The 13,636-nt window shown below is 41.7% G+C and overlaps 1 protein-coding gene across 3 annotated transcripts in view; it reads left to right on the forward strand.

The window, feature by feature from the left end:
- The window catches only part of LOC147020002 (protein cornichon homolog 1-like), a 95,813-nt gene that overhangs the window by 34,372 nt on the left and 47,805 nt on the right, over nucleotides 1-13,636 (forward strand). The window contains exons 2-3 of one of the 3 annotated variants that reach the window (XM_085894912.1): nucleotides 2,299-2,367; nucleotides 11,623-11,670. In XM_085894912.1, coding sequence (XP_085751038.1) covers nucleotides 2,299-2,367; nucleotides 11,623-11,670 — 117 coding nt within the window. Of the gene's footprint in view, nucleotides 1-2,298; nucleotides 2,377-11,622; nucleotides 11,671-13,636 lie in introns of all 3 variants that reach the window. The other 2 variants (XM_085894911.1, XM_085894913.1) reach the window with 2 other exon arrangements.

Here is a 13,636-nt window from a genome sequence, read left to right on the forward strand (position 1 = left end):
ATGATGTAGTGACCTTATTTTCTGCTAATTGAGATATAACATGGATGATTAACTATGTGATCTAGAGAGGGCCCGTGGTGAGAAAATTGTATTGCTACTTTTATGCCACTGTGTCAGGTTAAAGGCAGGCCGGTCTAATCAGCGCCTCAATGATGCGACAGATTTCCCACAGGCAATGGATGATTTTCTTTGGTGTGTAATGTGACCATGATTGTGGTGGCTTCTCTGTCTGTAATGTAAGACTGATGTGTGTAAATAATTTTCTTTCTGAAAGTTTCTCCATTCATGCTTGAGAACGAGATTTCAATGAGATTCAGCATGTATTTCCTGCCCGTAGCGTTCTTACTAGCCCGTGTGCTTTGGGCATCCCACTACGAGAGTCGGTTTCGAGCAAAGAAATGCTTTTAGGCCCAGATTCTCCCACTGAGACCATGAAGGGTGACATCCAAGCATAGAATTGGCTATTACAGTGAAAGGAAACTCATTTATTTCACTTGGCTCTGCTGAAATTCCATTCACACGACTGGCTTTCGTCCCATGCACTCTCATGTCTGGGAAGAGCAAAAAAGGAGGGGAAATGAATAATTCGACCATGCGTCCATACATTGAGGGAAGTCGACCTTTCATCCAGGCTCGTGGCTTTGTCGTAAAAGCAAGTCATTATAGTTGTGCGTCTGATTAAACAGTCACTGAATGGGATGAATAGGACGCATTGAGGCAGGAAATAAGAGGCAGTCAATCAGTGTTAATTATTTCGATGTAAGATATTTAATTTCAATACATCAGTAAATGATGGGCATATCAACATTTGAGCCTGGGATCCCACTATGATGAACTAAGTTCTGCTTAGATGTTGTTGTTGTTGTTCTTCTTCTTCTTCTTTCGGCTGCTCCGGTTAGGGGTCGCCAGAGTGGATCATCCGTTATGATCCGCATACTGATTTGGCACAGGTTTTACACCGGTTGCCCTTCCTGACGCAACCCTGGTCGCCTCGTACGACACAGGGACAAGGATTGGATTTCGCCATGATTCCGGGCTACCCTACACCCTCTCATAGCGTGGCCCAGCACAGAGCGCCCATCCTCAAGCGATCCTCCAACCCAAGCCTCCGAGTAGCCAGATTACAGGCGCACGCCACTACGCCCAGTTAAGTTCTGCTTAGATATCCGATGGTAATGTCAACTAGGCCGATCATTGTAATTTTTTCGGATCTTTCTATCTTTCACGAATATTTATTTCCACCCTAAAGCATGTTGTTATTCGATGCAGATAGCAATACAGAGATCTGCCCTAATAATTGAGCCATCCTGTTGTTAGTCCAAAATGGTAGTTTGGCACAGAAAAGTGGAAATAATAATCACAAGCAAACAAGGGAGCTGTTTTATTTTCGTGCTTGGTCAAGCAGCCTTTAACAGCATGATGAGCTTTATCCTGTTTGGCACAGAATTAATGGGACGTTGTATGGCAATCTTGTCTCTCTTGCCCCCTATATCCCCATGAGACTTTCCCTTAATACCATCACAACTGTGGGACGTCGATGGATTGTCCGGATGCTTCCAACAGCGCCCAATCAAATTTGTTTCCAGGACTTGAGACACCCAAGGAAGAAGAGTTGAAATGTTATATTTCCTCTTCCAGACTGAAGTCACATGAGGCATGTGGTGCAATTCTTTTGAAGAATATAGGCATCGGATTTCAGCATGACGTGTCGGTACAATGGTAGATTTGTCTTTAAACTGTCAGTCTACGTGGCAGAGTTGAGATGGTCGATAACAAACAACAACTCTGTTTTTCCCCCATGTCAATTGCTGCCCATGTTATAGATAATGGTGCTTTACAGGAATGAAATAAACAAATTTAATGCCGGGTAGAAACTTTAGTAATATCTCAACTTTCAATAAGGTTTTTGCTTATTAGTCCCCTACTGGTTTCATTGGAGAGGACTACAGGTTTTCCTATACCCATCCATCCCATCTGTGGTTTTTCAGACATTTTTTCCCGTACCCCTTAACATGTTGAACTGAAACTTGGTACATGGTTTTATGATGATGAGTTACAGAAGAAGTTCGAGTTTCAGGACATTTCGTCAATTTTTCACAGAGTTATACCCTTTTATCACTTAGAAAATATCACATCGGTAGGGAACTTGTATTGCAAAGCAGTTCTTGTCCTTGTTTAAGATTAAGACCATTGCTTTGATAACGGTGATTACGGTGCTGTCGATTGCTTCTATTTTGACATTGTCCTTGATAATTTGAATTGAGCTTTCAAACAAAGACTTGACTTTATATTTTCAAGATTGCAGCTTTCGATGAGTTGAAGCGAGAGTACAAAAGCCCATCTGAACAAGGCGATGCATTGGACAAAGTAAGTCTGGTAAGACATTTCTTCTTCCCATCCACGTTACATCCAAGGATGTGCAAAATATATCACACTTGCTGCATTAAAATGTATTACTCTGCAAGTGGGACTGGAATCGCATTGTCTACATTGGTTCATACGTAAATCCTGTTTAGCAAAATAAGCTATGCAAGATAATTTGGAAACATCACTATAATGTTATAATTGTTACAAATATTTAATCTGTACATGGAGTATTTGCTGTATAAATGAGGAACTGCTTAACCATAACTGCAATTGCAATTTGGGGGGAAAGGGGGGGGGGCTGGCACATTGTGCCCCCTCTCGACATTTTTCGCAAAATTGATCGTAACCACCAGGAATTTAGAATACTCCTTTGATGATTTTTTTTCCTGTAGAGTCTTGCGCACGTTTTGATATCAAATATGTCCAAATGGGACTTACCGTTCAGGTGTCACATGACACTTAATAGTCATGTGTCCTATTAAAACTGCAATTATTGCATATGCGTATGTAGGACACAGACATGTAGATAATTAAGTATTTCATGCAGTAGGGCATTGCTGCCGTAAAATAATTGTCCAATAATTTCTTCTGAGTATTCTAGTTTATTGACTGAAACAAATTGCATCAAATTGGAAATAATATAATACATTTGAAAAGAAATGAAGAAATCATAAAAATGTCACAATGACATGACTCTCATGATATATTGTGAAATAACCATCCCCTGAGTTAGAGAAATGAAATTATATCGAGGATCCTCCTGCAAATGACTTTATGTTCGGTCTTCTTGACTTGGTGAAAATCTAGGCTTTCAGGATTACAATAGTGTGTGAACATCGTGGTTTCCAGCTTCAGAAACAATTTTTTTTTTAATATCAAACACTTTTCATGTGATCTCATGTAGGCAATGACCAGAATTGTAGATTTCTCTGAAAAATACATAAAATAGCATAATTAATTAGGTAATAATTAGAATAATTAACATATGATGAACAATTTAAATAATGTTCATCACATGATAATCTGTGTGCATGCAAATTTTCAAGTTCATCAGCAATCGATAACTGAGATCTGAGGAGGGGAGGGGGAGGTGGCAAAGTACCCCCCACCCCCCCCCCAAGTCAGGCAGAGCTTGAAGCCTCCCAGTTCAGTTATAAGGGTTGGTTGCATAGGAAAAAATACTTCTGCGGGAACTTCCTGTTGATTTGTGGCAATACTGTATACACATTCTGAAAGGGCACAATCTGAGGATTTCAAAAATACATGTTGCCATTTTTTTGAATGAAAACTGGCTGAACTACGGCAGTGCAAAGATGACCATGTAATGGGGACAAAATGGATAACTTTTTTTTAACAAAAATCTTTAATCCCCAACAGCATTGAATGGAAAATTTACAATAATTCTCATCTAGAATTGTTCAAATAGCACACACTAAAAGGGAAATATACATTTTGCAAACAATGAAAAGTTCAATTTTCTAAACAATGATGGAAAGTATTACATAAACTAGCAAATGCCACCCGTCACTTCACGGATGGGAATAGTAAGAGGGGGTAAGAGAAGGGGGAGAGTGAGGAGGAGGAGGAGGAGGGGGAGAGAGAGAGAGAGAGAGGAGAGAGGGGGAGCGAGGAGGGGTGTGGGAGCGAGGAGGAAGGGAGAGTGAGGAGGGGTGGGGGAAGGGAAGGCAGTGAGAGGTGAGAGGAAGAGAAGGCAGACATGTAGTGGAGCGTTAATTACGATTCATACTGTTTCATGAAAATGATTCTGCATAGAATAACAGTGAAGATGGAAACAAAATAATCCAATAATCTATTTTACATTGTTTTTATATCTGAAATCAATTTTCTACTGGTCATACTATAAATACTGCCCGTAGACAAACACTGCCCGGACACGTCCGGAGAGAAACACCACCCCGACACGTCCAGAGAGAAACACTGCCCGGACACGTCCGGAGAGGAACACTGCCCGGACTCGTCCGGAGAGAAACACTACCCAGACACGTTTGGAGCGAAACACCGCCCAGGCATGTCCGGAGTCAAGCACCGCCCGGACACGTCCGGAGACAAACACCGCCCAGACACGTCCGGAGAGAAACACCACCCCGACACGTCTGGAGAGAAATACCGCCCAGACACGTCCGGAGAGAAACACCACCCGGACACGTCCGGAGAGAAACACCACCCCGACACGTCCGGAGAGAAACACCGCCCAGACACGTCCGGAGAGAAACACCGCCCAGACACGTCCGGAGAGAAACACCACCCCGACACGTCCAGAGAGAAACACTGCCCGGACACGTCCGGAGAGAAACACTACCCAGACACGTTTGGAGCGAAACACCGCCCAGGCATGTCCGGAGTCAAGCACTGCCCGGACACGTCCGGAGACAAACACCGCCCAGACACGTCCGGAGGGAAACACCACCCCGACATGTCTGGAGAGAAATACCGCCCAGACACGTCTGGAGAGAAACACTGCCCGACACGTCCAGAGAGAAACACTACCCAGACACATTTGGAGCGAAACACCGCCCGGGAATGTCCGGAGTCAAGCACTGCCTGAACACGTCCGGAGACAAACACCACTCATATATGTCCGGAGACAAACACCGCCCGGACACGTCCAGAGACAAAAATTGTAGATAGTTACACATTCCAAATTGGAGTAACATCGCCAGTAAATTTAAAATAAAATGAACACCATCATCATGATCATCAATCACAACTTGTTCTGGGTCCTCATTTTCACAGTTCTGATGGAGGCAAAGGACAGTGCAAGTGAATCCTTTGCTTTTGTGTGAGCATCTGGCTGTAAGCAGCTGCTTTTGGAGTTCCGGTACAGCCTGCGGGGCTGGTTTCAGTTTGTAGGAACTGGTAAAAAAATACACCATCATCTTGTTGATACCATCCATTTTGTGTTGGATCCAAGGGTTCCTGTTGAAGAAGATGTGCCTGATACCAAATGGATGCCTGGAGCTCGCAATACATGTTCATGAAGTGCAGACTTGTAGGAAGCAAGCATTTCCTTTCAGTCTGGTACTTACAGAAAAGATACAAGCGAAGGTCTTTCAGATTGGAAATAGCAACTCCTGCAGAGCATTATGCTTGACACACAAAACCTGCAAATATTTTTCTGTTTCTGAAGACACTTCATCGAGAGATCCAAGCAAATGAAAAGGCTCCACTGTACTTTGGTTTGCTTTCATGAAGAGTTTAAACCACTTAATCTTGCTTTAGCCAGTGAATCTCCCTGTTGTATCAGTGTCATAGTTCGGGTGTAGTGAACACAACAGCCGTGAGAGGACAGCAGTTCAACAAGACCCTTGTTTCTAGTGTCATTATGAACCCGCGAATTCCAAGCCAATGGCCTTCGAGTTTTCTCTCTGTCTGGATTTTCTGACTAATGAGGTGTCAGATATGAGATTGTGGCTCATTTGCCTGTCAGATTTCATGGCAAACATGACATCTTGGCAAAGTGTCTGCGTGACACGATCTACTTCTGTGATGTGCCGAGGGTCATCTTTGTTCATCATAGGACCACATGTTATCCACCGCAGAAGAGTGAAAAGAAGCTCAGGCAAATCACTTTTATTTCTTGTGAAATCAAGGCCTAACTTATGTGGCTTTTCCTTCATGAATTCATTGATCTCATTTCTTATTATGCTGGCACATTTACAAATGTCGTCAATGTCCTTTTGTTCATCCTGCTGTGCTGCCACAACATTGGTGATTTCACTCTCACAGGTAGCAGGTGAATACAACACAGAGTGTTTGTTCAATTGAGTTTGCCTGACTGCTTTTAGGTGAGGACGTTGTTGCAGGATTTTAAATTTTAACCACTTTCAGTTGTATGATGGAACTCATGTTTCCTTTACATCACCCAAGAGATGGAAATATGTCGACTCTATCTCTTTGATTGATGGACATGCTTTCCGTGAAGTTTGGAAGTCAATCATGTGACGATGTCACTTGCTGAGGTTATGTGTTGATTTGTTCTGGGGTTTTCTTTGCACCTGCAGACCTCTGCACATTTATTAGCCAACACTTTTTGTGGTATTTGACGTTAATAGCGTGGGCATCAGCCGGATCAACTGCTGTGTTTAAACGTACATGGAGATCTTGTTTGTCACCACTTTCTACAGCTTCTTTGAGAGCCTCTCCAGCATTATCAACAACCTTAAGTTGAACAAGTCTGGAGACGGCGATGGTTCACGAGCAATGTACAGTTTTGTACACGGTTTGCCTTTTTTATTTTTTGACCTTCGAGGGGACGCCACGGGCAAACTGGCAGGAATCGGGAAAAACGTAAATGATGGAAGTTGTAGTACTCGAAGAGCACTACTTGCATACCAACTTTCATTCGAAACAGTTGAAAACCAGTTCGTGACCTTGTGACCTTGACCTTGGGACGAAAATGAAAAATCGAGCTCCGTGCGGCTATGCAGGTGCCATTGGGCTAACCAAATACCGAAACCCCTGCCAGATTCGACAAACCCCTTTGGAGAAGATGTAACTTGAAACCAGCTACCCCCTAAAAACACGTTTTTTGGGTGTGCATCCACCCATAATGGGCGCACCACGCCCATTCTCAGGAAAACACAACGAGATCATGATACAAACCTCCCACCCAAATTTTATCAGGATCAGATCAAAACCAACGGAGCTATGTTCGGGACAGACAGACAGACAGACACACACCCATAACGAATATAGTGGTCACTTACTGACTCGTGAACCAAAAATGCGATAGTACAATAAAATGGAAATATAAAGGACATCGAAGCAGAATAGAAATAACATCAACAAGAAACAATTTTGCAATCATTTAGCAATTCACATCACATCAAAGCTCAAAGATTAACAATCAGTGCAATTTGTTCATTGTGAGGATGAGAAATGCCATTGGGCCATTCTTGAATAGTGTGGTTTTACATTTTAACTCAGTTGTTTTGAGTTGCGTTGCTGATAGCCACTATGAGATCTGTCTGCAGGAAACAAATGGTGAATTTTGGAATTTGGGAGCAATCTCGCGAAAGAACAACAAAGTTGTTCACGTCTCTTCTCAAGTGACTCCAGACCACAATCATGTCAAGCATCCAAGTAGCTATTGTACTTTTGGCCAAGGATAAGTCTACAAGCCCTTTTCTGAACAAATTCAACAGCATTGCAATATGGGGTGAACAAAAGATGTGAAAATGGTTACAAGATCGTTACTTGGGAGGGAATGGTATTTTAACTTCTGGAATCATGTGTGGATGACTGTTAGCTCTTTTGACGATACAACTGGCATGCGCATTCCATTTCAAATCTGCCTGGATGAAGATACCCAACAGTTTAATGATATTGCAATTTTGGATTTACAACATCATTCAATGACAGGTTAGAAGGGAGTGCTTTGTTTTGAGTGAAACAGATGTCAACAATCGCACAGTTTTTGGGGTTGAGACACATTCCATTCTCCACAAACCGGTTATGAAGTTGTTCAAGAACATCTGGCATGCAATATTCAGTGTGAACACTATGCTTTTCAATAAATGTAAGGTCGTCAACATATTTGAAGCAGTCGATACCGGTGGCAATTTTGCTGTAGCCAGCCAGCATCGTTGATCATGGCAAGAAATACAACAGGTCCCAATTTTGTTCCCTGGGGAATTCCAGCATTAATGTGTGTCCATTCAGAGATCTTGTCAGCGTACTTAACACACTGTTCACGATTTGAAATAAAGTAATTTATCCAAGAAACAAGAGATGAATCAGCTCCCATTTGTAGGAGCTTTGAAATAGCGATCGTGTGATCGGTGTGATCGAAAACTTCAGAAAAGTCTATCATCATCATGGACTAAGTTGATGTGTGCAGAATATCAATTAGACAATGTGAAGTTGATGCACCTGTAATGTTTCCAAACTCTTTTGGGGTCAAGGTTCTGCTTCATTGCTTCCATCGTTCACTGTGCTTTGAGATGTTCTGCGATTTTTGAGAAGTGAGCAGTCAGAGCAGCTGGGCGCAAATTGTCGATGGTGGCAGATGACGATTTTGGAATAGGAACGACGCATGCCCTTTTCCACCGTGCTGGAACTGTCTGTTGCTTTCATGACGTATTAATTATGTCCGTCAGCAGAATGATCGGCTCATTCGTAAGAGAACGGGTGGATAAGTCTGGCAGAGATGTTGTCGGGACTGCTTGCTTTAAGGTCGTGAAATATGTAGTTTGTGGCATGGAGATGATTTTGGTTAAGTTCCAAATGCAGATCCGGCATATCGGTGGGATACACCATGTAAACTGTTCAACCTGGTGGAGGTATGCACCTGGTGGAGGTAATATTGTGAAGCCATGAATCGTTGAATACGTTTGTTTATGCTTTGAGGTTGTGTGTATACCAAGATGCCTTTCGTGTGTGTTGGATATGAGATCCGAGTTTGTAACGGATAAGTTTTAAATTTTTCGAATGTTGTTTTATATTTGTCATAAAGAAAACAGAGGAACATCATTGTTTACTTTGTTTTTTGTGTGTTTGTTTGATTATATACGTCTGTTGCCTTTGCAAGTGAGTCTATAGGTTATGTGTGAGTAATATTTCTTGAGGGTGTGAGCTTGTTCTCTGTGAGTTGAAATGGTATTTGCTGTTTGTGTTAGTGTTTCATGAGTTGGGGGTTGGGGTAGTGCTGGATGTATGAATGTGTTAAATTTGGAATCAGTTTTTAAATTTAAACATTCGATATATTGTGGCCAGTTTTGTTGCTTTTGTTGTTGTATTACCTGGGTGATGCTGTATTAGCTGGGGGAAGGGGGGGGGGGTACAAAGCGTGGATGAGGTGCTTGATTTGTGTGGAAAAGTTAGGGTTGAACTGTTTTATATAAATTTGTGGTATGTGTCTATTACTACAGGTGGTAACAATGTTAAAATATTTGATAGCTGTATAAAGAGTGTAAAATTCTCAGAAATTAAGTCGGATAACATTGTTCGTGTGTCTTGATTTACACCTGTTGGCCTGAAGGTAATGCATGAAAATTTTACATTTATGAGGTCCAGTTGTGCTTTTATGTGACCGACGCATTATGAGAATAGGCAGGTGGTCAGATATTAATTTGTATGATGTGTTCCAGGTAAAACAATGGCCAGTTCAGGTGAGGTGAAGGTTATGTCAAGAGAGGTTGTGGTTTGTTAATAAGGTTGTGGTAGTCAGGTAGATTGCGATCATTTAGTATTGTTAACTCTTGATGGTGATTATGAATTTGCTGTCCACGTTGATTTTTCCGCTTGGGATGCCAACCAAGTGGTACTGTGGGTATCAAAATCATCCCCTGATATAATGTCGGGTGTATTTCCAAGTGCTTGTAAATTTGGACTGTAATCGGATGGAGTGACCGGCGGAATGTAAATGTTGATGTAGTTGTAGGTTTTTCTGGCTGCTCTGAGTGTATTCCAGTGGTCGTGTCAGCCAAGGGTAGTGCTGATTTAGTTTGAGTTGTGTTCTTAAAAGAAATGTCTTTGTATACAAGGGTGAGGAGGCCTCCCTGACCATGCTGTCTATCTGTTCTAACTGTGGAGTAGCTATCTAATTTTGGCGTTCTGGTTGATGCTAGTTTGGTGTGAGTTTGGTTTCTTGGATTAAAGCCATGTGCATGTTGTGTTTATGTACGAAGTGATGAGGTTTAGTTGTTTTCGGAAAGATGCCGTTGATATTTTGAACTGGTGTTTGAAGACGATTTGTGTGAGAGTTGGTTTGTTGTTGTTAAATATATTGTGGAGGATTGGAGGTAAGAAGGTAGGCCATGTTTGTTGTCTGAGGTGGTTGGCAGCATGTACAGTTCCTGTTGTAGTGTGAGGTTGTTGCGAGGTTGGGGCATGTTAGATGAAGCCATTCTTGGCAGCTTTTGCATTGAATGAAGAAGTGCCTTCAAATTGTTATGGGTTTGTTGCATTTAAGGCAGATGAAGATGGGTCTTGCATTCCACTGTATGTCTCCAGCTAATAAGAGGAGAGGAAGCTCTGGAATTGCAGAAAAAAGAAGATAAGAAGAGGGTAAAAAGTTTTTCCTGGGGGGTGGGGAGGGGAGGAGGGTGGCCAGCCAATGAGGATGTAGTCTGAAGACTGTGGGAAGTTGGAGGAGCTTTGCAGTATGAGGGTCTTCCTCAATAGGTATTCCCTGTCCACTGGTAGTCGCACAAAAACGTGTTTACTCCGCCAGGACTTGGGATGATCAACCATTTTGTCCAGAAAAAATTGTTTTCATCACATTGTAAATGGATATGCTTAGAAATTAACTCTGATAGACCCTATTTTTAATGTTACAATAACTTATTACCTGGGGTGTTTACAACACCCTCAATCCCCACCTGAAACCAGACTCGGTGGTGTAATGCCTGGAGCGTCTGCTGCAAGTCTGAGTTGTACCAAAGACTTTAAAAATGGTACACACTGGTTCCTTGCTTGACGTTCAGCATTTCAAAGGATAGAGCATGGACGATCCCTATCGGTTGGCATCAATGGGGAGGAAGAAATTCCTCCTGAGGAAATGTTTTGTTGAGTACAGTGAGAAAAGCGACAGCATGTCGCTGGTACCTCGGGTATCTCAGGAAGTGATGGCACTTCCTCCAAGCTCAGTGGCTGTGTTAAGTGTTTGTCTCATGTGTGTGTGTGTGTGTGTGTCAGCAACATTACATGCCCTCGGCCTTGTATGACAAAAAACATTAATTCGCTCAGTTTTCGGTTCAATATGCTGGCATCGCAATATGGTTTTGGGCACTACGATAAACACCTTGCGGAAAATGCAGGAAAGAATGGAAAAGGTGACATTTATTATGTTGTCCAAGACATTGTGCAGCATGAGACTTTTGTGAAATTTGTTCCCTTGACATGTAAACATTTCTATCGTCTCACTCTCGCAATGCCAGTGGACACAATCGTTCGAAATCCTGGATGCAGCCGATGGAATGATATCGAAATGGTTATGTCCCAAATAATGATTGTCTTTTGAACAAAATTGCAGCGTTTAGCAGAAATACTACGAGTGTTTCACGGTCACCTTGAATTGCAAGACGTTTACGTGTACAGTAAAGGTAATGTGCTTGGCATCATTTCTAAGCCCATTGAGCTTGTAGAATGAAAATGTCTTTTAGATCGTTGTTCTCTGGCTTTGATTCTGGGCTGTGATGCTCTTACCTTATACATTATTACATTGGCACAACGTTCCTCTACATAAGACAAAACCCTTGAGTTAGATTGCATTGTTCGTGTTTCTCTCTACAGCATGAGCGTGTTCAGAAGATTGAAAGAATCTGCCGCATGCTGGGAAAGGTAAGCACGAATCACGTTTTCTTCTACTTTATATTTTGTTTGATGAAAAAAAACGTACTTTGCTTTGTACTACAAATAATGCACCACAGGATGGCTGGTTTTTCTTACCTGAAAGGCCGGACGAGAGGGATCTTTCTTGAAGTTGTTCCGCAACTTCCGTTAGTTTTTTTTCAATGTTCTCATTCTTCGAACATCAGTGAGTTTCCACACGTCAATTAATTTTGGTACTTCGGTTGAAGAATAAAGAATTAATGCTAAACGCTCGTACCACCATCACTAACCGTTCCGCCAACACGTCAAAATTGTGAACAAGTAATCTTTGATGTTACATTCATAAAAGTAATCATGCACCGCGTGACCTATGACGTCATAATTATGAGTAAAAAATTATACAGGAGGAGGCGCACCTATTTGGAAAATTTCCTGTAAATCAGACTAACGGTTGCTGAGAAAATGAATTTTTAAAATGCAGACACCCGGACGCGACCGATCGCTTCACCCCGCTTTTCGCTTTGCCACCGCTGTGTAATAAGTTTGAGTAAGGATATTGCATTGCTGTGTTGACTGACTGTCTGGATACAATTTTGAGGTTATGGGTCCATTGATGTAGAGTAATCTACTGATGTGGACCTGCGACCTGGGTTGTGGATCCGTCGTTTGGAGAGGTTCTGGGCTGAAAGGATCGAAACCTCGATGAAAAACGGTGTCCAGCTGATGATCCCGGCAGTTGGGAAATCAGTCAATTGCTAATAAGTTAAGGTTATAACTTCAAATAAAATAACTTTTGCAAGTACTTGCTAGTACATAATTATTGTGTGTGTGTGTGTGTGTGTGTGTGTGTGTGTGTGTGTGTGTGTGTGTGTGTGTGTGTGTGTGTGTGTGTGTGTGTGTGTGTGTGTGGTGTGTGTGTGTGTGTTGTTATGTCTGGCTTCCTTCTTTGGACTATGGTGCAGTAATTGGTCTTTATCTTGATTATGTGGTTGTTTGAGTCTCAATGCACATATATTTAAAAAGAAATGTAGGAGAGGGAAATGGTGTCTTGGTGTAAGAGAGATCGGGTGGAGGAATGAAGGGTGGAAAGGGAACCAGGCAAATGGCAGGTTGATGTGCTGTGGTGTTGTGGAGTTTGTTTGATTCAAGCCTGTGTGAAATGAACAATGGTTTCCTGGTGTGAAAGAATATTTTCCTGGTGTGGAAAAACATTATACTTATACTTACAAATGAGGGGAATCCACGCTCAAAACTTCAGTCATATGAATGTTATACAAATTGCTGCAGCACTATCACACTTTTTTATCGGGCCATTGACATGGACTTTACTTCGCGCCAGTACGATCTTAAGCGTTGTTCGCCCAGTCTTTGGTAACTGTGACATACAATCTCAGTTATAAATACAATTCTTCATCAATTAATTGAACAAAATTACATTGAAAAAATATTTTTCACATAAAAATCAGTTTTCTTTCTTCAGGCCATGTATACACGGAAAATACAAAATCAACCAAGCTACATTTTGAATGCCAAAAGGGTGACTTAATGAGACAGAGCAGTAACAGGAAGCAGGATCAAGAAGAAATAGAGAGAATGCGGCCAAAGAAGAGCAAGTTTGTCTGTCTGTTTGATTGATTCAAATGAATTTAGAGCACAGAACAGAGAAGGTCAACAGAGATTTGTTGGTCGACAAACGGGTGATAAGTGAACATCAAAAGGCAGAAATAAAACCGTCTCCAGCATTATGAGAAGTGGCATTCAGCTCTGCACAGACAGCAAGCTGTCTGATATATATATATATATATATATATATATATATATATATATATATATATATATATATATATATATATATATATATATATATATCAAAAAAGCCCTTCTGATCCAATAAATTCAAAGCAACATGGCATTAAATGCTATGTGTGCATGGTACTGGAGGGACCTGGCCAGGCATTGCCAGGGCCCTCCTCCT

This window comes from Eptatretus burgeri, chromosome 9 (assembly GCF_056783735.1).
Source record: "Eptatretus burgeri isolate ZD-2024b chromosome 9, Ebu_testis_v1, whole genome shotgun sequence".
NCBI lineage: Eukaryota > Metazoa > Chordata > Myxini > Myxiniformes > Myxinidae > Eptatretus > Eptatretus burgeri.